Here is a 24170-nt window from a genome sequence, read left to right on the forward strand (position 1 = left end):
CTCAATAGATCGCTAGGCATGGGATATCTGCCGAATGAACTTAAGGAGGCGCGGGTAAGACCTCTATTAAAAAAGCTGGGGTCGGATCCTGCTGTGTTAAAAAATTACAGACCCATCTCCCAGCTTCCCTTTCTCTCAAAAATCCTTGAGCAGCACGTTCTTCAGTCCCTGTCCTGCTATCTGGAATCTCACCACCTACTCCATGATAGACAGGCAGGGTTTCGAGCCCACCACAGCACCGAGTTAGTGATGCTCTCGGTGCTGGATGATCTAAGAGGTCGAGCTGACTGTAAGAATGCGAGCGCCCTGATATTATTAGACCTATCAGCGGCGTTCGACACTGTCAGCCATGCTTTGCTCTTGGATAGATTGAAGAACTTTGGGATTAAGGGCTTGGCTTTTCAGTGGTTGGAATCCTTCCTTATAGGAAGGACCCAAAAGATACAACTGGGGGATGAAACATCAGAGGTGGGGATCTTGGAGTGTGGGGTACCACAGGGGTCTGCCCTGTCCCCGCTTCTATTTAACCTTTACCTGCAACCACTGATTGCTTCGTTAGCTGCGATGAACTGTAAAGTTTTTAACTACGCTGATGACACGCAGCTACTGCTAAGTATAAACGACACCACGGAGGCACAACTCCAATCCCAGAACATCCTGAGGTTCACGGTGCAATGGATGACGGATAACCTTTTAAAAGTCAATCCCGACAAAACTGAGATCTTGGTTATCCCATCCACTTCTTCACCTTGGAGTGACCTTTACTGGCCTATGGAGTTGGGCCCTGCCCCAAAACCAAGCCTGGCTGTGAAAAGTTTAGGGATTAAACTGGATGCCGACCTGTCAATGGCTGCTCAGATCGCATCGGTGATAGGCAGCTGTATTAATATCATTCGGCAACTGCGGAAGCTATCCCCTATCCTTTCAGAGCCCATGATGCGATCAATAGTGGCTGCCACCATCATTTCCAGAATCGATTACGGAAACGCTCTCTATCTTGGCTTACCGAAAACCCTTACCAACAGGCTCCAGGTCTTGATGAATGATGCTGCCCGCTTGATCTTTAGACTTCCTAGGAGGTCTAGAGCCACTCCCCTACTACAAAGCCTACATTGGCTTCCAATTAAAGAGAGAGTGGAATTTAAGAGTTTGTGTACAGCTCATAAAGCAATTTACGGTAAGGCCCCAGCCTATATCAAGGAGCGCCTGCAGCTGTACTGTCCGACGAGATCACTTCGGTCCTCGGACTCGCAGCTGCTGACCTGCTCTCGCTATAGGCTGGCGACGAAGGGAGGGAGAGCTTTTTCAGTACTGGTTCCCCAGTTGTGGAACAGTCTGCCTGGAGGGTTGCGCGAGGAAGGAAACCTCCTAAGATTCCGAAAGAGCTTAAAAACGCTATTGTTTAGGAGAAGCCTGAGCATAGCATAACCGGAATGCTGCTCTTTGCTCTGACTTCGTTATGTTGTTGTCCTGTACCATCTTTTCCTGGCGCTTAGAGGCCTGCAGGTGATTAGGCGCGGTATAAAATTAAAATAACAATAACAATAACAACAATAACAAATAACAGTTCGTCCCGATACACCTTTCAACACCGAAGTAACAAGTGATCAAGTGGTTCCAGTGATTTCAACAAAGCCTAATGCAATTCCAACCATTGCTAAACTGGTTCTGGCTGGTTCATTAACTTTGATACGTTTTCTGAGGATCCCAGCGAACCTAAAAAACAACGCCAGCAAAAAGAACTTTCAAAGAACAAGCAACAGACTTTTTTCATCTCCTGAAAAGACTTATCTGGTTTCACCATGGATTGAACTATGGATTGTTTTGGGAATATTCTTCTTTCTACTTTGGTTAGCTCTGGTAATCACTCTGGGTATGCTGATAAATGGAACATATATTCAAATGGACACAGCAAGTAAAAAAATGAACGTACTTCTCGAGCCACACAAATCATCCCATTGTGAACAAAGAGACTTGTCAGCAGTGAACATCACAGCTGTTCCTCTGCCGGATGGTATAGTTTGGGACAGAACTGAATATGACATTTTTGGCCCGTCGGAGCTTTTGAAGATTCTACATTTATTCAAGATTTCATTAAGTGACTTTATTACCTCTAGTACCTTATCTGATGATTGGGACTTCAAGACTGTTAATAATATGATGTCTGATCTAGAAATGTCTGCAGTATTCCTAAATCATTAACATTTAGAGGGTTCATCAGACAATGATCAAATATACTGTTATAACCATTATGGTTGTCATTTCTTGCACAAAGCTGCAATGCCTAGAAATGTATTCATGTTTAACCAATGGGAACACTGTCCTACACCTCCAAAGGGTAGCTCAAAACGTTTGAAATGTAGTTTCCATATTTTCAGGGTTCAATTTATCAAATGCTGAATCATTTTACTTTAAAAATGAGAACAAAACAGGATCGAAAAATATGTTATCAAATACGAAACAGATTTATTCTGCAGCCTTTATTGCACAACAGGGTTTCGACTTTTGGAAAGACAACATTGAGACAAAAACTGTCTGGGGTACAAACGTTTGGCAAGTACAGGGGGTAGAAGCTTTGTTTAGAGACTGTATCATCCCTGAGCAAATTATGTTTTTGAATGACACTGTCCAACAAACGTCTTGCATTGAGTTAGCCAAGATCAAAGACATGAATACACCGACCGTACCTATTCCTGCGAGTAATAGCACTACACAGGCGGGAGGTTGACGTACATAATATTCTGCATCACAACAGATCAGATCCAGATTGGAACAAATGGTTCCTCTGGCCCATAGACACAAACAAATGTCAAGATCGATTCCTGAACAAAACACAGGGTTTCACTATCAATAGGCCGGACCCAAGATATGTTCAAAGACAGCATCCTGGGGTAGTTACAACATACAGTGTAGGTAAACTATGCCTTGATTGGCTACAGAAATCTACACTTGATGATGTAAAACAACACTTATCGTTACTTAAAGACTGCGCTGACCTTAGGGACTTCTTGCTAGGACCAAGAAAAGCGTGTCAAAAATGTTTCATATGTGCCGGTATATATGCTGCATATGACGAATTATGGAAGATTACCCAAGCAGAGACTGCAGAACGAATACAAGAAATTTATCATATTCATTTAGAGAAATCTCTCTCTGTAGTAGACAATGGGTTAAGGACTCTGTCATCCAGGATATATTCATTGGACAGCATTGTGTCTTCTGCCATAGACATCATGGAACAAGACTTGGTCATGTTGCAACATGGTCAGTCTCAACTACGTTCTATCATGCTATTAGGCTGGACGCTAAAAAACTTGCAGTCAGACTATGTGACTGGCGTTTGGGGGGGCGTGGCCACAGCAGCGATCGGAATGGCTACCTTTCCGTGAAGCTCCTCCACGCGGGCTCCTGACGGCAGCGGCCGAGATGTAAGCCGGCATTCCAGCTCCCCACATCCGTACGGATTCGAACACTGATGTCGCCCTGCCCATCTGGGTGACTTTGGGGATCGCGGGGACGGCCTGAGAAGAGTGTACGGCGGAGGAGAATCGGGGCCTTCGGACCTCGGCGCCATCTTCTCTTTCTGCGCCGGATTGCTGGTGAGTGCCGCGCGGGGCCTGGTCGCTGGACCTTTGCCCCCTCAGTTGTCTGCTGCGGTGTTTCTCGCGTGCCGCCCGTCCGTCTCGGGCTCCCGGGTGGGGGCTGCCGGTCCCCGATACGGTCACGGCCTTTTGGCCTGCGGGGGTGCCGGGACCGGGGCCTCGATTTTCGGGCCTGGGCCGGATGCTAGGAGCCGGGCGGGGACGTTCGCGGTAAGGCAGCGGGGGTGTGCATGCTCGGAGGCCGGGCGACCGAGGGGCGCAGCTGTGCGATTTTTCGGCAGCCCGCCTTGTAAACACTCGTGGTACAATCGGACCCCTCCATTCCTCCTGCTCAGACGGGAGAGGGCCGCTCCCCACCATATTCTGAGGGTGCATTCAACACGTTGAGCCGTGCACCGGACCCTGGGACTGCGGTGACTGCCCCGGCCCTCATCATTCTAGGCCGGCACTGCCCGATCGCTGCACCTCTACTGTTGGTGGACTACGCTGGCGCTTCCTGGCGCTTGATTCTGCTCGGCCGCTCTCCCATTTTGCCGAACCACCCGCACCGCCATGCCCGGCACTACTTCGCCACACGGGCGACCGTGAGGATGGGGAAGAGAGATCCCAACCAGAGGAAGCTCAGCTTCGACAAGACTCCCATTCTCTCCGCGGACCCTCCGCCTGGTTCGGCGGCGAGGGCTTCCAGCGCCACGGACTTGGGAGATGCGGCGGCCATGGTCGCCACCATGATGGGTGAAATGCGCGCAGGCTTTAAGGCGCTCGACACCCTCTTCGACAGCCTGGAACAGAAACTGGCAGACATGGGCACAAAGGTGCAGGCCCATGACAGAAGACTTGATGTGGCTGAATCGCGAATATCAGACATTGAGGATGGTGCTTCGAAATCGCTTAAGAGACTGGAACGGGTTGAAAAAATATTGAAAGACGTGGCCATTAAAAATGAAGATTTGGAAGCGCGCAGTAGGCGCAATAACATTTGTATCCTTGGCGTGGCAGAAACAACAGCCACGGGTCGATTCGACGTGTTTGTCGAAACTTTATTGATCGAACTATTTGGCAGAGACACGTTTACAACTGGCTTTGTGGTTGAGCGCGCACACAGGTCTCTGGGGCCTAAACCCAAACCTGGCCAACTACCAAGACCCATTATCGCCAGGATCATGAACTTCCGTGACCGTGACGCCGTGCTGCACGCCGCACGAGAGACTGGAGAAATACAGTGGCAGGGCACCAAGCTGTCCTTCTTTCCAGACTTTACATTAATGGTGCCGGAGGCGCGTCGCAAATATAACGGTGTCAAGTCTGCCCTCCGGAACTTAGGCCTGGAATACGGAATGCTGTACCCAGCTAGGCTGAAGGTGGATGTGAATGGTCGATGCCGCATTTTTGATTCTCCAGCGGACACCCAAGAGTTTGGCCACACCTACAAAAAACAGGGATCGGTGGCAGCTGCTGGCTCTCCGCCCCACTCTCCACCTCGAAACGACACACAGTTCAGTGCCGACCTTTTTGCCGAAACCGACCAGGGCTGACTGTTTTACACCGACTCTATTTGCACCCTCGTTGAAAACACTGTAGTCTAGATGTGGTTTTACCAATGTTCATTGACTAGGTCTCCGGTTCGGTGGCCGCCTGTTCGGTTGCCCGTCTGGAGTGGCGTTGCCACCCCCAATGGCGCGGGCCATGTTGTTGCTATTTCCTGGGGTTATTTCATGGCTTTATTTGCAGTTTTATTGTTTCTTTGAATCGTTATTGCATTTGTTATTTTGCACTATTGTTCAGCGATTGTCCAGGGATTGCCTCTCGTGGGGTTCTGGGAGGCTGGGAGGCGGGTGGGGGATGGGATTTGTTTTATATTACTGGTCATGTGGATTAACACCTAGCTGCGAGTATCGTTTGAGCATTCGGTCACATGCACAAATGCTACAGACTATATTGACAAGGGAGATATGGCCAGGATAGGTCTACAGTCTGGTCCTTCCAAACTGACCTTGATGTCTTGGAATGTCCGGGGCCTGAATACCACAAGAAAGCGCAAACAGGTGCTGGCTTATGCGGCGCGACATGGGGTGGACGTCCTCTTTCTGCAAGAAACTCATTTGGCGCAGCGGGACGTGGAATCGGTGGCTAGAGGATGGGGGTCGCACAGAGAATTTTCCTGCTATAGTAGGTTTGCTAGAGGCTCAGCGGTTCTTGTACACAAACGAGTCCCGTTTGTAATGACTGGCAGCAGGGTGGATGGAGAGGGCGGATTTTCACTTGTTATGGGAGTACTGTTCGGGTACAGGATTGCACTGGTGGGTGTGTACGGTCCGAATGTGGATAACCCTGTTTTTTTTCAGGATCTACAGGTAACACTGCTTCACTCTGACATTGACCTGTTAGTTCTGGGAGGGGATTTTAACATATTGATGAACCCCGACAGGGACAGCACTTCCCCCTCTCCTGACTGCAAGCCAAAATCACGTGCTGTGTTGGCGGAAATTTGTTCCCACTTCTCCCTAGTGGACATTGAGGCTAGATTGCACCACAACACCCCAGCCTACACGCATCACTCAGGCTTCCACAACACCAGCAGCTCTCGAATTGATTATTGGCTCCTGACCCCGGGTGTCGCGGGTTGGGTTGTAGGCCTTTCCACGCTGCCTCGCACTCTTTCAGATCACTCTCCCATTGTTTTGACCCTAGAGATTCCCAGATTGGGAGGTTACGAATGACAGTGGCGATTCCCTGGCAGGGCTCTACTAGACCCGACTTTTAAAGAAGACATACGCACTGCTATCGATGACTACTTTGACATTAACACCGGCTCTGACACCTCCTGGTCCACGCTATGGGAAGGCTTCAAGGCCACATTAGGTGGGGTTTGCATCACTAAGAGCGTGGGTTCCTTGCAAGAGATTCGCTCCACCCTGGCTCGAATTGAGGCGGATATCCTTACCTCTGAGAAGGAGATTCTTGAGAATCCTTCAGCAGATCGTGAGGCTAAACGCCTAGAATTGCTTTTGGAGTTTCGGGACACAGCGGACAAAGAGGTGAAGTTCATGGGCAAATACTACACAGCGCGACAATACGGTGAGGGAGATAGGCCAGGCAAACTGTTAGTGCAAATGCTTCGCCCACCACGCCAAGCTGCTTACATTACGGAGATACTTGATGCTCAGGGAACTCAACAACACTCCACCCCCGAGATATCCAACACTTTCCTGTCATATTACAAGACCCTCTACACCTCCACACTCACAGGGGAGCACTGCCACCCGGGTTCTTATTTGAATGAAATCGCCATGGTGTACCTGGAAAAAGCATGCAGGAGTTTTTGGCCATGCCCATTACTCCGGATTTTATTGATGAGGCGATTGATTCTTTGTGTAGCTCTTCTGCTGCCGGCCTTGATGGCTACACTGCTGACTTCTACAAAGAGTACAAAGAAGAACTTGTGCCTAAACTGGTAGAGGTGCACGCAGAGGCATTGGAGACGGGCATTCTTCCGACCACACTCAGGGAAGCGGTCATTGTTTTACTTCCCAAGCAGGTCCGCAACCCTTCGTTATGCAGCTCATACAGACCCCTGTCCCTCTTAAACCTCGACTACAAAATTCTGGCCAAAGTCCTGGCAATTCGATTGGCGCTCCTACTGGAAACTATAATTTCGCCAGCACAGTCGGGATTTGTACCACACCGCTCCACTTCTCTGAACCTTCGGACACTATTTTCGGTCCTGCACAGAATAGAACACTCCACACCAGCTGCAGCGGTGTTCTTGGACGCGGAGAAAGCGTTCGACACCCCGGAGTGGCCCTTTTTTCTGTCTATTATGAGGAGAATGGGGATGCCTGCTATGTTTGTGGCTACGGTCAAGTTGCTGTACTCAGCTCCCACCGCCCGTATACGGCTAAATGGCACTATCACTGAAAATGTCCCATTGTCGCGTGGCACCCGGCAGGGCTGTCCCCTATTCACGCTACTGTTCATTATTGCGATGGACCCCCTGGTGCGACATTTCCAGGAGAAACATCTACACCGTGGTCTCCAGTTTCGCACCGGCCCCCTGCTGATCTTGTTATATGCCGATGACACAGTTCTATATGTTCGCGTTCCCCAATCCAACCTTGAGTCACTGCTGCCGGAGCTTTCCCGTTTTAGTGACTACTCCGGTCTAAAAATAAATTGGCATAAGTCAGTAATTTTCCCGCTCACCCCCTCCACCGTACAGTGGGCCTGCTCGTTCCCTTTGGAATAGTGCACGGATTCCGTGAAATATTTGGGAATACATGTTCACCGTGACACGGTTTCCATTGTCCGACTGAATTACGGTCGCGCCCTAGATTTTTTAGAGGACAATACGGAGCGCTGGATTCGCCCCCGCTATCTATGGCCGGGCGGATTGCCATCATTAAAATGATTGTTCTCCCAAGATTTTTGTATCTGTTTAACAATCTACCAATTCCCCTCACAAAGGTCCTTTTACCCAACTCCGCTCCTCCCTTCTGCGCTTGATATGGGGAGGTAGGAACCCACACGTGTCCTGGTGAACACTCACACTCCCTTACGAGCGAGGTGGCTTTGGAGTGCCAGATTTCTTTTTGTATTATTTGGAGGCGCAGTGCACTTACGCGTACCCTTGGTTTCACCCTGATGCCAGGATACCACATCTGCGACCAGAGGCTGACTTGGCGCTCCCTGTGGCCCTCTCCTCCGTCCTTCCTAAAGGTCTTCCCCGGGACCCACAGGACATACAGCCTTTGTCCACTACTTGCTGGGCCTGGGACAGACTTCGAAGCCTGCATTGCCATTGCCCAATCCCCACTGGCTCCCCATCACAGGTGACTCAGTGGTACATTGCACCCTCTCCAAATTCCAACTACACACTGTAGGTGACCTTTTCCCAGACGGGCATGCATTTTCTCTCACTGAAGATCCCCGCTTCACTGCCAGGACCTACATGGACTCGTTCACACTGACTCGACTTCGTTCGATGCTTAGAGCTGAGTTCCCCACATTCCCGCTTCCTCCTGATGACTCCGCCGCGCTCACATTCATAATACAACACCAGACTGGGGCGCATGTCGTGTCTAAGCTATACAAGCTGTGTCTGTCCTTAATTCCTCGCTCGACTCTAAGGTGCGCGCTGACTGGGAGGGCGACCTGGGCATTCCAATCACGGACGACCAGTGGGCGGCATGCTGTGCCACCACTAGGGATGTATCCATTAATGCCAGACACAAACTTATACATTTTAAATTCCTCAGGAGGGCATACCACACTCCAGCACTCGCTCACAGAATTGACCCGAGCAGACCGCACACTTGCCCTAAATGCCACGGCCCGCAGGCCGACTTTTCCCATCTTTCCTGGACTTGTCCGAAACTACACACTTACTGGCTGCGGGTGCATCGGGTTTTGGGGGGGATGCTTGAAATGGTTTTACAACCTACCCCTGAAATTGCGCTACTTGGCTATGTCGCTGAATTCCCGCGCCCGCTACGGAAATTGGCATCCATTGGCTTCCTTTTAGCTAAGCGTGAAGTGGCGCTGCTCTGGTGTGCTAAGCGTGCTCCCACTGTTCGCACTTGGCTTCGTAGCATGGCATTCTGCAATATGAACAGCGTTGAATATTCTGAGACGGTTCCAACTGCCTCTAGGCCGCTAGATATCTGGGGACCATACCGGAAATACATTGCGAAAATAGCCCAGGAGACGCAATCCCAATCTGTCGATTCCTTTGACCCTGCGGGGGTGGGATAAGCAGTGTCGCTACAACGCTGGACAAATTCTTCTGGCTCTGTTTGGTACTGTGGCATGCCTGACTGACATCACTGGGCCATGTGGCTGTTAGCATTGGTTATTTTATGTGTGCCCTCCGTGGCCGCACTGTGTGTTGCCTTTCTCACCATGAGATACTGACCTCTATGTGCCAATTGATAAGTGATGATTCTGGGACTGACAGACATGATGCTCCATTTGATATATGCCTTGCTAGGTTCGGGTCAAGATTTTGTGCTGACTAGTCTCCTCGATATTGCTCGCAACTTTACTGTCCTCCATCATTATGTATACCTATATGACCGTTTTTTCTTTATTTCCATTATGGTTTATCTTATACTTTCTCGTTTTCTGAAAAAGCAAAAATGTATCATCGTTATGTGTACATCAGACAGGTTGCAATCCCACTATGCTGTACCACAATATCGGCTTTATTATCGAGCGCTTTTCATTTATGTAATGAATACCTCAATGATGTACTGATTGGTTTGCTATTCTGTTTATTAAACAGATTTACAAAAAAAAAATGTGACTGGCGTTTAATCAACACTACGTCACTGTTTTCAGAATTCAATCTCACTGATAAACAGATCAAACTGGCACAAAGGGGAGCAGACTATAAGGTGCTGAGCATAGAAAAACTTGAAAAATTACCATTCACAGTGGCAGGAAAACCAGCTACTGAGTGGATCATACATGGTAAACTCACTCTGCCTGTTACAATTTTCCATTTTCAGTATTGCCTAAAACACATACCGGCAGGCAAATATGAAAGGTTGGGTAAAGAATACATCAAGACATACTGGAATTTACCATACATACACAGATGTTGGAGTGGGGGGCATGAAGTGTTTCTTAACGGTTCTAACTGTGAAAACACAATAAGCGGTTCTCTCCTTTGTCAGGGTTTTAATTTACACGGGGCCGGCGATGGTTCCACTACAAACTTATTCTGTCACCTGCAGGGCTTACCAGCTGCAGTGATTAATCCAATTTTTGGACTACTTGCTAATGGGAGTTACCTAATGTTGAATGATCACAGCTGCTGTGGCATGTTGCCAGCTATTCCATATCTAGTGACTGTTTCATCCAGGGTCAATTGCTGTATGTAAGTATTGTTTCCACAAACCACGACAGTCAGGGAGTCCCCTTTATGGCCTTCACTGAACATCTCTTGTATACGAATTGATACTCTAAGCAGAATGAAAGCTATTATTTTTCAAAAAACAGTGCCACTGACCTCGGCCAAAGAAACCTATGATCTACAAGTCGCATGGACTTCTGCCGAGATACATGCCCTTTTGAATACAAACTGCCCTATACATTTTTCAGAAATGTTGGAACGTATCTTAAACATGTCTGATACGAGTGGTATTGTACATCTATTTAAGAACGTATGCTCTGGACTGTTAGCACCTTTTCAAGCAGTCCTCGGAATACTTTCCAACTTCGTGCACTCTGTGTTTGGTGGACTGCCACTACTTTTTGGACTTGTTGCAGGGATCCTATTTTTGCTCCTACTGCTACGATATGGCAAGCCATATCACCAATGCCACTCCAAGCACCATAGAGAGAGCTCTATTGGAGATGAAGTGTTGTGAGCGCATCGTTCAAATTCTAGGGTTACCTCGTCTACGAGAATTAAATACCACATGGTTTCTGTCATTCAGACCAATCTGACAAGATTGTATCTTACCTGATCTACGATGCCTGCTTTGCGGTGAAGAATGATTGCGAGACACCTGTCTAACACTCCCATCAGCCATGCCAACGGATATCGATACTCTGCTGGTCCCGGTAATGGCCCATGCTCTGTGTTGTCCCCAGTGGCTACTAATCCTGGTGACGGCATTCATTGAGATCTCACAGACGCAAAATGCTACTGCTGAGGTACGAGAGGAAACAACAGGTGCGCAGGTGACATCCGATACGAACATTGCTGATGTGACCAATGCTGAAGGCGATCCTTCTCATCTATGTGCAGTTAGTATTCTAAACGAGGTAATCGAACTTTCACCTACAATGGTAGATGCCTTTTTGTCTACACACATAGAAGATTTCATGTCTTCTCCAAGCTCTAACACTGACTTTTGATTTTGGCACACAGTGTACTGAGAGACTATGAATTTGACCTTCATTTTTTCAAAACAAGGTTCTAACTTTGGAACTTTTTCCTATGATTAATTTCTTTTTCCAAATTTGTATCTTTCATTTTTTTGCACAAGTAATCTGCTTATAGTAGAACTATTCATAGAGAATAAGAATTCTTTGAATACTTCCAGAGACAATATATGACCTTGTCCACAAACAAACAGTTTTATGTATTCTGACATGAAATGGTTTCGGCCCTTTTTTCTTCTGTATTTACGAGCCATTTAATGAATGTATATTTTAATAATTCAATCAGTTTGCATTTAAATGTCAACATATGCTTAGAATGAAACATTGCTTTAATATGTACAGCACTGATGCATCTTTTATGCTTACAACCAGTTCTAATGCATTTTACAATGTATTTTGGACATGTTTTTAGCACTTCGTGTGTAGATATATTTAACATGTTTAGGATTTAGTAATGTCGTTCATACGAAAGTGGAGTGGTTGTTGCGTGTCAATTTAGATACTGTATATAGATTTCCAGATTCATGCCCTTATATAGGTATAATTCACTTTGCCCTTATTTAGGCATAGAAATCCAGCCCTTACTTAAGCATTGTTCATGCTAACCAAATACAGGCATGGTCAACTACATCTGATCCTCTTCGTCACAACAGGTTTTTGGAAAACCACACTCTTAAGCCTTTAAGAATACCCCTTGCCTGGATATTGATTTCTCCACAAACTCATTTATTATGCATGAACATCTATTACTTAGGGGTTCATTCATCACGTTCTTATGCCAGACTTGTATGTCAATACTGGCGTTCCTAAACACCTTCAAGGTATAAATATACCTTCACTTGCTATGGCAAGGCACGTTGCGGTTCGGCTACCTACTTGCAGGACGCAGCTCGCCACAGCAAGTCCCGAACAAAGTCAAGTCCTCAACTGAAGCACTGACCAGACGCAGTCATCCTCTTCGCCAAGAATCCTGCTCCAATGTTTCTGACTCCCCTTGCGGGGTGTTAGAGATCGAGTCCCGGAAAAGGGATACCAACCTCTCTCATTCTAAGGTATGGAGTTGATTAGAACCTAGAAAAACTTTTGGCAAATCTTGACACAACTAAACTAAACTATACCTGAAACAGCACCTACTTCTTCCCTCGTTCTACACTTAGGTTAGGTACATTGGGGTAGGATTATTTTAGAAGCACCAGATGAGTATTTTAGCCTGTGTGATTGATGTATGTATTTTTATATATGTCAAAATCTACAGACCATGCTATTGCAGTATTATTTTATCTTACTGCTAACGCCGTACATGTTATACTTTGCATTCTGCCTTACGATTGTAGCAGTTCATGTCTCTTGCATGAGAAAGAAGACTGTTCAATAAACCCTTTTTATTGAAACACCTGTCTCTCTATTTCTGTGGAACTCTGTAGAAACGAAGCATGCACGATTGACTAAGTGAAACTGTAATCTATTGTTTCCACGACTCTGAAGATATTGTTCCGCCTCTAAGGGAAATAAAGTTGTCATGGTCATGCGGTTGTCAGAAACGAATCCCTTCTTGTTCATTCGAGAAGTTTCTAGTGACCTCTGAGTTAGCTGGCACACACAAGTAATTAAGTTTAATGTACTTGATAGAGACATAATAACCTCAGTCCTAAGTCAAATCTATAGTGTATATTATTCCAATGTGCAGAGCCTATCAGGGAAATAGGAACTACACTACAACTCCAGACTCACTTGGAGAAAGTACAGAGTGAGAGTATTTACAGGAGCCGAGGGACCCACATCACCCCTTGACCCCAGACACACTTGAGAAAGTACAGACCACGAGTATTTACAGGTGTCGTAGACTCTCATCACCCCTTGACCCCAGACACCCTTGGAGCAGAGGTAAGGCTAAGGACGCTTTACTCCAGGTTCACTCACCGGCAGCTTTGAGGTCCTGCTGGCATGAGAGGGGGTGTAGACATTGAGGTACAGGCAGTCTTCAGAAACCGGTGCTGCTGGAATCTTGGTTTTAAATAAATCTTCAATTATCTTATCTTCTCTCCTCGTCTGTGGGCACCTACAGAAAGAACACATGGACACATCATCCCGGCAGCACTGTGTCAGTCACGGCTGGAGGGCGACCTTTGAACTCTGGCCCTTTACTCTGATAGGGGGTTTCTCTCTACTGTTTGAATTAGGAGGACTTTTTATTACTTAATTTGTCCTTTTCCAGAGCAATAAAGACTTTGCATACACAAGAACACCTCCGGTTGTTTTAGCTGATTACATTTCGAAACGTTCTATTACAAACCTCTTCAGACCCCGAGGCCGATACTCGGCAGGAAATCCCATGCTGGAGGTAATCCCGTAATCACAATAAGCCATATGTATGACCGTTTTTTGCGGTCGCTCGCCGGAAAACGCCCCGTTTGCGACTGCAAAATAGGTCTGCCCTATGTCCAAACCCTATTTTGCGACTCGGTAACCTATTACCGACTCACAAAAAATTGTTTGATACTCGATGTTAGGAAGGGGCGTACCAAGGGAGTCCCTTCCTAATAGCGAGTTGCACCTCAATGTACAATTGTTTTGCGACCGCACTTGCAGTTTACCACCTACTTCAACTAGGTGGTAAGCCACTCGCAAACAGGAAAGGGTCCCCATGGGACCCCTTCCCCTTTTTGACTGGTAGCACAAATATTTTTTAAGAGCAGGCAGTGGTCCCAGGGGCCACTGCCTACTCTTAAAAAATGAAACAGAAGTGTTTCATGTTTCTTTTTTTAAGTGCATCTCGTTTTCCTTTAAGAAAAACGGGCTGTTTTTTTTTTTAATTGCTTTATTTAAAACGCAGTCCCAGAGATGGTAAATGTAAATAAATGTAAATGTGGGATACTTGCAAAGCGCACTGTTACTCTACCCGAGTGTCCTGGCGCTGTAGACCTCTGGGGAACCCGTCCTGGTTTTCCCTGTGAGATGGTCCCTTTCTGGGTATCTCCAGGGTGAAACCAGGCATCCCCGGCGCCTGTGGGGGGCCGTTGTAGAGATGAGGCAAGCTTAATGCCCAGAGTTACCGAGTGTGTTCCCTGGTTAGAGAAGGCACTGAGGCGAGAATTATCGAGTCCGTTGACCCCTGGTCCACGACCCTGCCGCATCAGGAATTGAACCCTGGCCCCGGGCCGTTCTCTGCTTACAGGTCTGCCGCCTCTAACCAGTGAGCCACACCTCTCCACTATGGTAGTCTGCTGACCCCAGCGGGCCACCATCCCTGGGAGTGCTGGCCAATCCCAATGGGTTGCAAATTGCACCTGCCTCATGAATATTAATGAGGCAGGTCATATGTGACCCTATTAGGAATCGCAAAAAGTGCCTGAGACACTGTTGTACATTCCATTTTGCGAGTCGCGAATTGGAAGGTTGGTAGATCTTGCCCATATATTTAGGGATCCAGGACAGCACCCACAAGATCCCCAAGGAAGGAAGGACTGCATAGAGTGAGTTCCCCCCAAGGGATCAGACTCAACCAGGCCTGTTGACTGGGGGCTCCTTCAACCACTGCATCGCTAGTGAGATTTAGCTTCGAAGAGGATCATGGCTGTCACCTCAGCATTGGTCTCTGGGATCATTGACCCCCCCAGCACTGAAGGGGCCTGAGAGGGGGATCATTGACCCCCCAGCACTGAAGGGGCCTGAGAGGGGGATCATTGACCCCCCAGCACTGAAGGGGCCTGAGAGGGGGATCATTGACCCCCCCAGCACTGAAGGGGCCTGAGAGGGGGATCATTGACCCCCCCAGCACTGAAGGGGCCTGGGAGGGGGATCATTGGCCCCCCAGCACTGACGGGGCCTGAGAGGGGGATCATTGACCCCCCCCAGCACTCAAGGGGCCTGAGAGAGGGATCATTGACCCCCCCAGCTCTGAAGGGGCCTGAGAGGGGGATCATTGACCCCCCCAGCAATGAAGGGGCCTGAGGTGTGAGATCATTGACCCCCCCCAGCACTGAAGGGGCCTGAGAGGGGGATCATTGGCCCCCCCAGCACTGAAGGGGCCTGAGAGGGGGATCATTGACCCCCCCAACACTGAAGGGGCCTGAGAGGGGGATCATTGACCCCCCCAGCACTGAAGGGGCCTGAGGTGTGAGATCATTGACCCCCCCAGCACTGAAGGGGCCTGAGAGGGGGATCATTGACCCCCCAGCACTGAAGGGGCCTGAGAGGGGGATCATTGATTCCCCCCAGCACTGAAGGGGCCTGAGAGGGGGATCATTGACCCCCCCAGCACTGAAGGGGCCTGAGGTGTGAGATCATTGACCCCCCCAGCACTGAAGGGGCCTGAGATGTGAGATAATTGACCCCCCCTCACTGAAGGGGCCTGAGGTGTGAGATCATTGACCCCCCTCACTGAAGGGGCCTGAGAGGGGGATCATTGACCCCCCCTCACTGAAGGGGCCTGAGGTGTGAGATCATTGACCCCCCAGCACTGAAGGGGCCTGAGAGGGGAATCATTGACCCCCCCCCAGCACTGAAGGGGCCTGAGATGTGAGATCATTGACCCCCCCAGCACTGAAGGGGCCTGAGGTGTGAGATCATTGACGCCCCCTCACTGAAGGGGCCTGAGGTGTGAGATCATTGACCCCCCCTCACTGAAGGGGCCTGAGGTGTGAGATCATTGACCCCCCTCACTGAAGGGGCCTGAGGTGTGAGATCATTGACCCCCCCCAGCACTGAAGGGGCCTGAGGTGTGAGAACATTGACCCCGCCCTCACTGAAGGGGCCTGAGAGGGGGATCATTGACCCCCCCCAGCACTGAAGGGGCCTGAGATGTGAGATCATTGACCCCTCCCAGCACTGAAGGGGCCTGAGATGGGGATCATTGACCCCCCCCCAGCACTGACGGGGCCTGAGAGGGGGATCATTGACCCCCCCCCAGCACTGACGGGGCCTGAGAGGGGATCATTGACCCCCCCAGCACTGAAGGGGCCTGAGATGGGGATCATTGACCCCCCCAGCACTGAAGGGGCCTGAGAGGGGGATCATTGACCCCCCCCCAGCACTGACGGGGCCTGAGAGGGGGATCATTGACCCCCCCAGCACTGAAGGGGCCTGAGAGGGGGATCATTGACCCCCCCAGCACTGAAGGGGCCTGAGAGGGGGATCATTGACCCCCCTCACTGAAGGGGCCTGAGAGGGGGATCATTGACCCCCCCAGCACTGAAGGGGCCTGAGAGGGGGATCATTGACCCCCCTCACTGAAGGGGCCTGAGAGGGGGATCATTGACCCCCCCAGCACTGAAGGGGCCTGAGAGGGGGATCATTGACCCCCCAGCACTGAAGGGGCCTGAGGTGTGAGATCATTGACCCCCCCAGCACTGAAGGGGCCTGAGAGGGGGATCATTGACCCCCCAGCACTGAAGGGGCCTGAGGTGTGAGATCATTGACCCCCCCAGCACTGAAGGGGCCTGAGAGGGGGATCATTGACCCCCCTCACTGAAGGGGCCTGAGAGGGGGATCATTGACCCCCCCAGCACTGAAGGGGCCTGAGAGGGGGATCATTGACCCCCCAGCACTGAAGGGGCCTGAGGTGTGAGATCATTGACCCCCCCAGCACTGAAGGGGCCTGAGAGGGGGATCATTGACCCCCCCAGCCCTGAAGGGGCCTGAGAGAGGGATCATTGACCCCCCAGCACTGAAGGGGCCTGAGAGGGGGATCATTGACCCCCCCAGCACTGAAGGGGCCTGAGAGGGGGATCATTGACCCCTCTCACTGAAGGGGCCTGAGAGGGGAATCATTGACCCCCCAGCACTGAAGGGGGCTGAGAGGGGGATCATTGACCCCCCCAGCACTGAAGGGGCCTGAGAGGGGGATCATTGACCCCCCCAGCACTGAAGGGCCCTGAGATGTGAGATCATTGACCCCCCTCACTGAAGGGGCCTGAGAGGGGGATCATTGACCCCCCCCAGCACTGACGGGGCCTGAGAGAGGGATCATTGACCCCCCTCACTGAAGGGGCCTGAGAGGGGGATCATTGACCCCCCCAGCACTGAAGGGGCCTGAGAGGGGGATAATTGACCCCGCAGCACTGAAGGGGCCTGAGAGGGGGATCATTGACCCCCCCAGCACTGAAGGGGCCTGAGAGGGGGAACATTGACCCCCCAGCACTGAAGGGGCCTGAGATGTGAGATCATTGACCCCCCTCACTGAAGGGGCCTGAGAGGGGGATAATTGACCCCCCAGCACTGAAGGGGCCTGAGAGGGGGATCATTGACCCCCCCAGCACTGAAGGGGCCTGAGAGGGGGATAATTGACCCCCCCAGCACTGAAGGGGCCTGAGAGGGGGATAATTGACCCCCCAGCACTGAAGGGGCCTGAGAGGGGGATCATTGACCCCCCCAGCACTGAAGGGGCCTGAGGTGTGAGATCATTGACCCCCCAGCACTGAAGGGGCCTGAGAGGGGGATCATTGCCCCCCCAGCACTGAAGGGGCCTGAGAGGGGGATCATTGACCCCCCCAGCACTGAAGGGGCCTGAGGTGTGAGATCATTGACCCCCCTCACTGAAGGGGCCTGAGATGTGAGATCATTGACCCCCCTCACTGAAGGGGCCTGAGAGGGGGATCATTGACCCCCCCAGCACTGAAGGGGCCTGAGAGGGGGATAATTGACCCCCCAGCACTGAAGGGGCCTGAGAGGGGGATCATTGACCCCCCAGCACTGAAGGGGCCTGAGAGGGGGATAATTGACCCCCCCCAGCACTGAAGGGGCCTGAGAGGGGGATAATTGACCCCCCAGCACTGAAGGGGCCTGAGAGGGGGATCATTGACCTCCCCAGCACTGAAGGGGCCTGAGGTGTGAGATCATTGACCCCCCCAGCACTGAAGGGGCCGGAGAGGGGGATCATTGCCCCCCCCCCAGCACTGAAGGGGCCTGAGAGGGGGGAAAGAGGACCTGGTGTAGGTTTGAGTCTAGAACATAAACTCATCCTCCAACAGCCTTGAACTCCTGGTCAGTTCCACGCCAAACACAAAATCTGCTTCTGGGAATGAACATCCACCACACGCTTGACTGACCGCTGTCAAGTAAAGTGGCGGACAGTACATTTGAGTCAAGAATGGCATGTACCATCAGCGAGAACTCCACATGTCCAGCCAAGAAGGCGGGATCTATAGTCCACATCGTCTGTCTCGCTCTAAAATGGATTGACACCTCTAACGGTGACGCATCGATATCACCACAGACCAGACGGAGCTTCAGGAATGTCCCTCCTCATTGAGGTGGCCCGGTGAGCCCTGCTGCTGCCTCCAACCCACTCCTCCCAGCCGGGAGAACCGAGGGGTCAATCCAGTGATGCCTCTTGGGAGTGGCCATATGTGTCCTCAAGAAGAAGAAATCCATGCATTTATTATAGCTTCTCTGTGGCGGATTAAAGTAACTGGGGCCGATTCACAGAGCTAATCTGAGACAAAATACTAAATGTACTACTTTTGGAATTCACAGAAGGCATTTAGTAGTCTTAAGTTAGGATTTTGTCTTAAGTTAGGATGTTGTCTTAAGACAAACTTTAGTTTAAATTACTACTAAATGCCTTCTGTGACTACCAAAAATATTAAGTTTAGGATTTTGTCTCAGATTAGTTTTGTGAATCGGCCCCCTTGTCAGTTAGGGTTCTTCATTAGTGGCCCCTACGTGGTTTCAGGCCAATGCTTGTTGAGATTGTAGTCTGGGGGAGTTTGTAGGGATAGGTTTCTAAAAGGAAAAGTTGTTATGAAAGGAGGTGTGAGCTACAGTACAGAATTGCAAGAAGAGAGTAGGGAAGGCGGGCATGAGATGGGGTGAGCGAAACTTGCATGATTATGTGAAGCGTCTTCACGCTGAATGATTGAATCCTGTGAGATTACACAGAGTTAAACAAGAAGAGTAATTCTGCATTTAGCTACATTTCTTGGCGCAGAAATATCCTCTCGTATCCATGTTAGAAACGAGAGAGCATTTGTAACTAAGAAACAGTGCTAAATGTAACAGAATTTGAATAGCGAGCACGAGCAGCTGCTCGCGCTTGCTAAATGTGCCCTTGAAGTAGGAATTTCCCCCAGTTGCCAACAGGCATTTAGCGCTATTTGCTTGGCGCAGAAAACATCTTGAGTCAAAAATGGAAGCAAGGATGTAGTTTGCGATAAGAAAGATTGCCAAATACAGCAGGGCACAAATAGCGAGCAGATTCTTACACTCGCTAAATGTACTCTTCAAGTAGGATATTTCCCCCCAAGCGAACGTAATTGAGGAATTATCAGTAATTCTGCATCAAAAAATAACATGGAATTACCAAAATTCTTATTACTCCTGTGTGAGTGAAATTCCGCCCAGGAGTAGCATGAGACTGAAATGAGGCTAAAGACGTGCAGGATGGAAGGTAAGGAGGGGGCCAATCAATACTCAGAAATAGAAGATGTGCATGATGGATGGTAAGGAGGGAACTAAACTAATACAATGACACGTGCAGGATATAAGCTGAGGAGAGGATCATTCTATACTCAGAAATAGAAGAGGTGCAGGACGAAAGGTAAGGAGGGGACCAATCAAATGACATGTGCAGGATGAAAGGTAAGGAGGGGACCAATCAAATGACATGTACAGGATGGAAGGTAAGGAGGAGATCAATCGAATCACGTGCATGATGGAAGGTAAGCAGAGGACCAATCGAATGACATGTGCAGGATGAAAGGTAAGGAGGGACCAATCTATACTCAGAAATAGAAGACGTGCAGGATGGAAGGTAAGGAGGGGACCAATCGAATGACATGTGCAGGATGGAAGGTAAGGAGGAGATCAATCGAATCACGTGCATGATGGAAGGTAAGCAGAGGACCAATCAAATGACATGTGCAGGATGAAAGGTAAGGAGGGGACCAATCAAATGACATGTACAGGATGGAAGGTAAGGAGGAGATCAATCGAATCACGTGCATGATGGAAGGTAAGCAGAGGACCAATCGAATGACATGTGCAGGATGGAAGGTAAGGAGGGATCAATTGAATGACATGTGCAGGATGGAAGGTAAGGAGGGGATCAATCTATACTCAGAAATAGAAGACGTGCAGGATGGAAGGTAAAGAGGGGATCAATCGAATGACATGTGCAGGATGGAAGGTAAGGAGGGGATCAATCGAATGACATGTGCAGGATGGAAGGTAAGGAGGGGATCAATCGAATGACATGTGCAGGATGGAAGGTAAGGAGGGGATCAATCGAATGACATGTGCAGGATGGAAGGTAAGGAGGGGATCAATCGAATGCCATGTGCAGGATGGAAGGTAAGGAGGGGATCAATCGAATGACATGTGCAGGATGGAAGGTAAGGAGGGACCAATCTATACTCAGAAATAGAAGACGTGCAGGATGGAAGGTAAGGAGGGGACCAATCGAATGACATGTGCAGGATGGAAGGTAAGGAGGGACCAATCTATACTCAGAAATAGAAGACGTGCAGGATGGAAGGTAAGGAGGGGACAAATCGAATGAAATGTGCAGGATGGAAGGTAAGGGGGACCAATCTATACTCAGAAATAGAAGACGTGCAGGATGGAAGGTAAAGAGGGGATCAATCGAATGACATGTGCAGGATGGAAGGTAAGGAGGGGATCAATCGAATGCCATGTGCAGGATGGAAGGTAAGGAGGGGATCAATCGAATGACATGTGCAGGATGGAAGGTAAGGTGGGGACGATTCTATACTGAGAATAGAAGACATGCAGGATTGAAGGTAAAGAGGGGACCAATCGAATGACATGTGCAGGATGGAAGGTAAGGGGGGATCAATCGAATGACATGTGCAGGATGGAAGGTAAGGGGGATCAATCAAATGACATGTGCAGGATGGAAGGTAAGGGGGGATCAATCGAATGACATGTGCAGAATGGAAGGTAAGGAGGGGACCAATCAATACTCAGATATAGAAAACGTGCAGGACGGAAGGTATGGAGGGGACCAATCTATACTCAGAACAGAATAGAAGACGTGCAGGATGGAAGGTAAGGAGGGGATCAATCTAATGACATGTGCAGAATGGAAGGATAAGGAGGGGATCAATCGAATGACATGTGCAGGATGGAAGGTAAGGAGAGAACCAATCGAATGACATGTGCAGGATGGAAAGTAAGGAGGGGACCAATCGAATGACATGTGCATGATGGAAGGTAAGGAGAGGACCAGTCTAATGATATGTGCAGGACGCAAGGTACGGAGGGGACCAATCTATACTCAGAAAAGGAAGACATGCAGGACGGAAGGAAAATAGGGGATCAATCTATTCTCAGAAATAGAAGACGTGCAGGACGGAAGGTAAGGAGGGGACCAATCTATACTCAGAATAGAAGACGTGCAGGTTGGAAAGTAAGGAGGGGGTCAATCTAATGACACCTACAGGATTGAAGGTATGGAGGAAATCAATCTATACTCAGAAATAGAAGACGTGCAGGAGGGAAGGTAAGGAGGGGAACAATCTATACTCAGAACAGAATAGAAGACGTGCAGGATGGAAGGTAAGGAGGGGATCAATCTAATGACATGTGCAGGATGGAAGGATAAGGAGGGGATCAATCGAATGACATGTGCAGGATGGAAGGTAAGGAGAGAACCAATCGAATGACATGTGCAGGATTGAAAGTAAGGAGGGGACCAATCGAATGACATGTGCATGATGGAAGGTAAGGAGAGGACCAGTCTAATGATATGTGCAGGACGCAAGGTACGGAGGGGACCAATCTATACTCAGAAAAGGAAGACATGCAGGACGGAAGGAAAATAGGGGATCAATCTATTCTCAGAAATAGAAGACGTGCAGGACGGAAGGTAAGGAGGGGACCAATCTATACTCAGAATAGAAGACGTGCAGGTTGGAAAGTAAGGAGGGGATCAATCTAATGACACCTACAGGATTGAAGGTATGGAGGAAATCAATCTATACTCAGAAATAGAAGACATGCAGGAGGGAAGGTAAGGAGGGGAACAATCTATACTCAGAAATAGAAGACATGTGCAGGATGGAAGGTAGGGAGGGGATCAATCGAATGACACGTGCAGGATGAAAGGTAAGGAGGGGATCAATCTATACTCAGAAACAGAAGACGTGCAGGACGGAAGGTAAGGAGGGGAAGAATCTATACTCAGAAATAGAAGACGTGTGCAGGATTAAAGGTAAGGAGGGGATCAATCTAATGACATGTGCAGGAGGGTAGGTACGGAGGGGATCAATCTATACTCAGGAATAGAAGACGTGCAGGACGGAAGGTAAAGAGAGGACCAATCTATTCTCAGAAATAGTAAGACGTGCATCGACATTGTAGGGCCTTTGGATCCCCAGACTGCTTCAGACAACAGGTTCATCCTGTTCTGGTGGATCATGCCACTAGGTACCCAGAGGACCTCAACTGCACCTGCAGTGGGAAATGCACTGATGGAGATGTTTACCCAGGAGGTTTCTCCAAGAAAGTTGTGTCTGACAGGGGCACACGCTTCAAGTCTGCATTCATGCAGTCAGTGTAAAAGGAGTGCTGAGTAACCTACAAGTTCTCCACTCCTTACCACCCACAAACAAATGGGCTTGTTGAGAGGTTCAATAAAATCCCAAAAGGCATGCTCAAAGGCCTTCCTGAGGCCCTGAGGAAAATGTGAGATATCCTATTACCATGCCTGCTGTTTGTCTACAGGAAGGTACCACAGAAGGAAGTGGACTTCAGCCCTTTCGATCTTCTGTATGGGCACCCTGTTAGAGGACCTCCGAATTTAATCAAAGAAGGGTCGGAGCAAGCTCCCAGGTAGATTCCCCATGATGTAGTGAGCTACATGCTGGCCTTCAGGAGCCAAATGGCTAGGTTATTGAAGCAAGCTGCCAGTAAATTAGGAGCCAGCCAGGATTTCATGAAAGAGTGGTATGACACAAATGCTACCACTGTGAATTAACAGGCTGGTCAAAAGGTGAGGGTGATGAAGCCAGTGGAGTCCAAGGCCATCTAGGATCAATATATTAGGTTCTTTGAGGTGACTGAAAAAAAATGTGAGGCCATATACCTGGTGGACCTCAAGACCCCTAGGTGACTCCACAGGGTGCTGCATGTAAATCACCTCAAACTCACTTTGAGAGGTCTGAGCTCACTATGCTGTTGGTGACAGATGGCGAAGAGGAAGAGGAGAGTGAACCTCTATGCGCCCTCTTTGCCTCAACGGAGATATATGTGTCTGTAGAAGGAGTAATACTTTCCCCCAGTCTGACTCCAGAGCAGCAGAGGGACTGCCACCATGATTTAGGGACATTGCTCCTCTCTGTTCTCTCTTATCCCTGGGACTACCCACCTGTGTACCCATGATGTAGACACAGAGGGAAACCTCCTTGTTAAGCATAAGTCTTACAGGTTGTCAGATAAAGTGAGGTCCAGCATTAAGTAAGAAGTTTCCATAATGCTGGAGTTGAAGGTGATAGAACCCTCCAGTCGAGGGGTTCTGGTACCAAAAGCTGCCCCACAGGGCACCACACCTGAACCGAGGTTCTGTGTGGATTATAAAGGACTAAACTCTGTGACAAAGACAGATGTTCATTCGGTTCCCCGGGCTGATGAGCTGTTTGACAGGTTAGGGGCTGCCCAGCTCTTAAGTACCTTTGATCTTACATCAGGGTACTGGCAGATCACCCTAACAGGGGAGCAAAG

General features: G+C 49.3%; 1 protein-coding gene across 1 annotated transcript in view; it reads right to left on the bottom strand.

Moving 5' to 3' along the window:
• LOC147689506 (fatty acyl-CoA hydrolase precursor, medium chain-like) overlaps positions 1 to 24170 on the bottom strand; it is a 332562-nt gene that overhangs the window by 291977 nt on the left and 16415 nt on the right. Inside the window, exon 3 of the mRNA XM_086942263.1 lies at positions 13413 to 13551. Within this exon, the coding sequence (XP_086798389.1) occupies positions 13413 to 13551 (139 nt within the window). The remainder of the gene's footprint in view (positions 1 to 13412; positions 13552 to 24170) is intronic.

Source organism: Lissotriton vulgaris, chromosome 10 (genome assembly GCF_964263255.1).
Source record: "Lissotriton vulgaris chromosome 10, aLisVul1.2, whole genome shotgun sequence".
NCBI lineage: Eukaryota > Metazoa > Chordata > Amphibia > Caudata > Salamandridae > Lissotriton > Lissotriton vulgaris.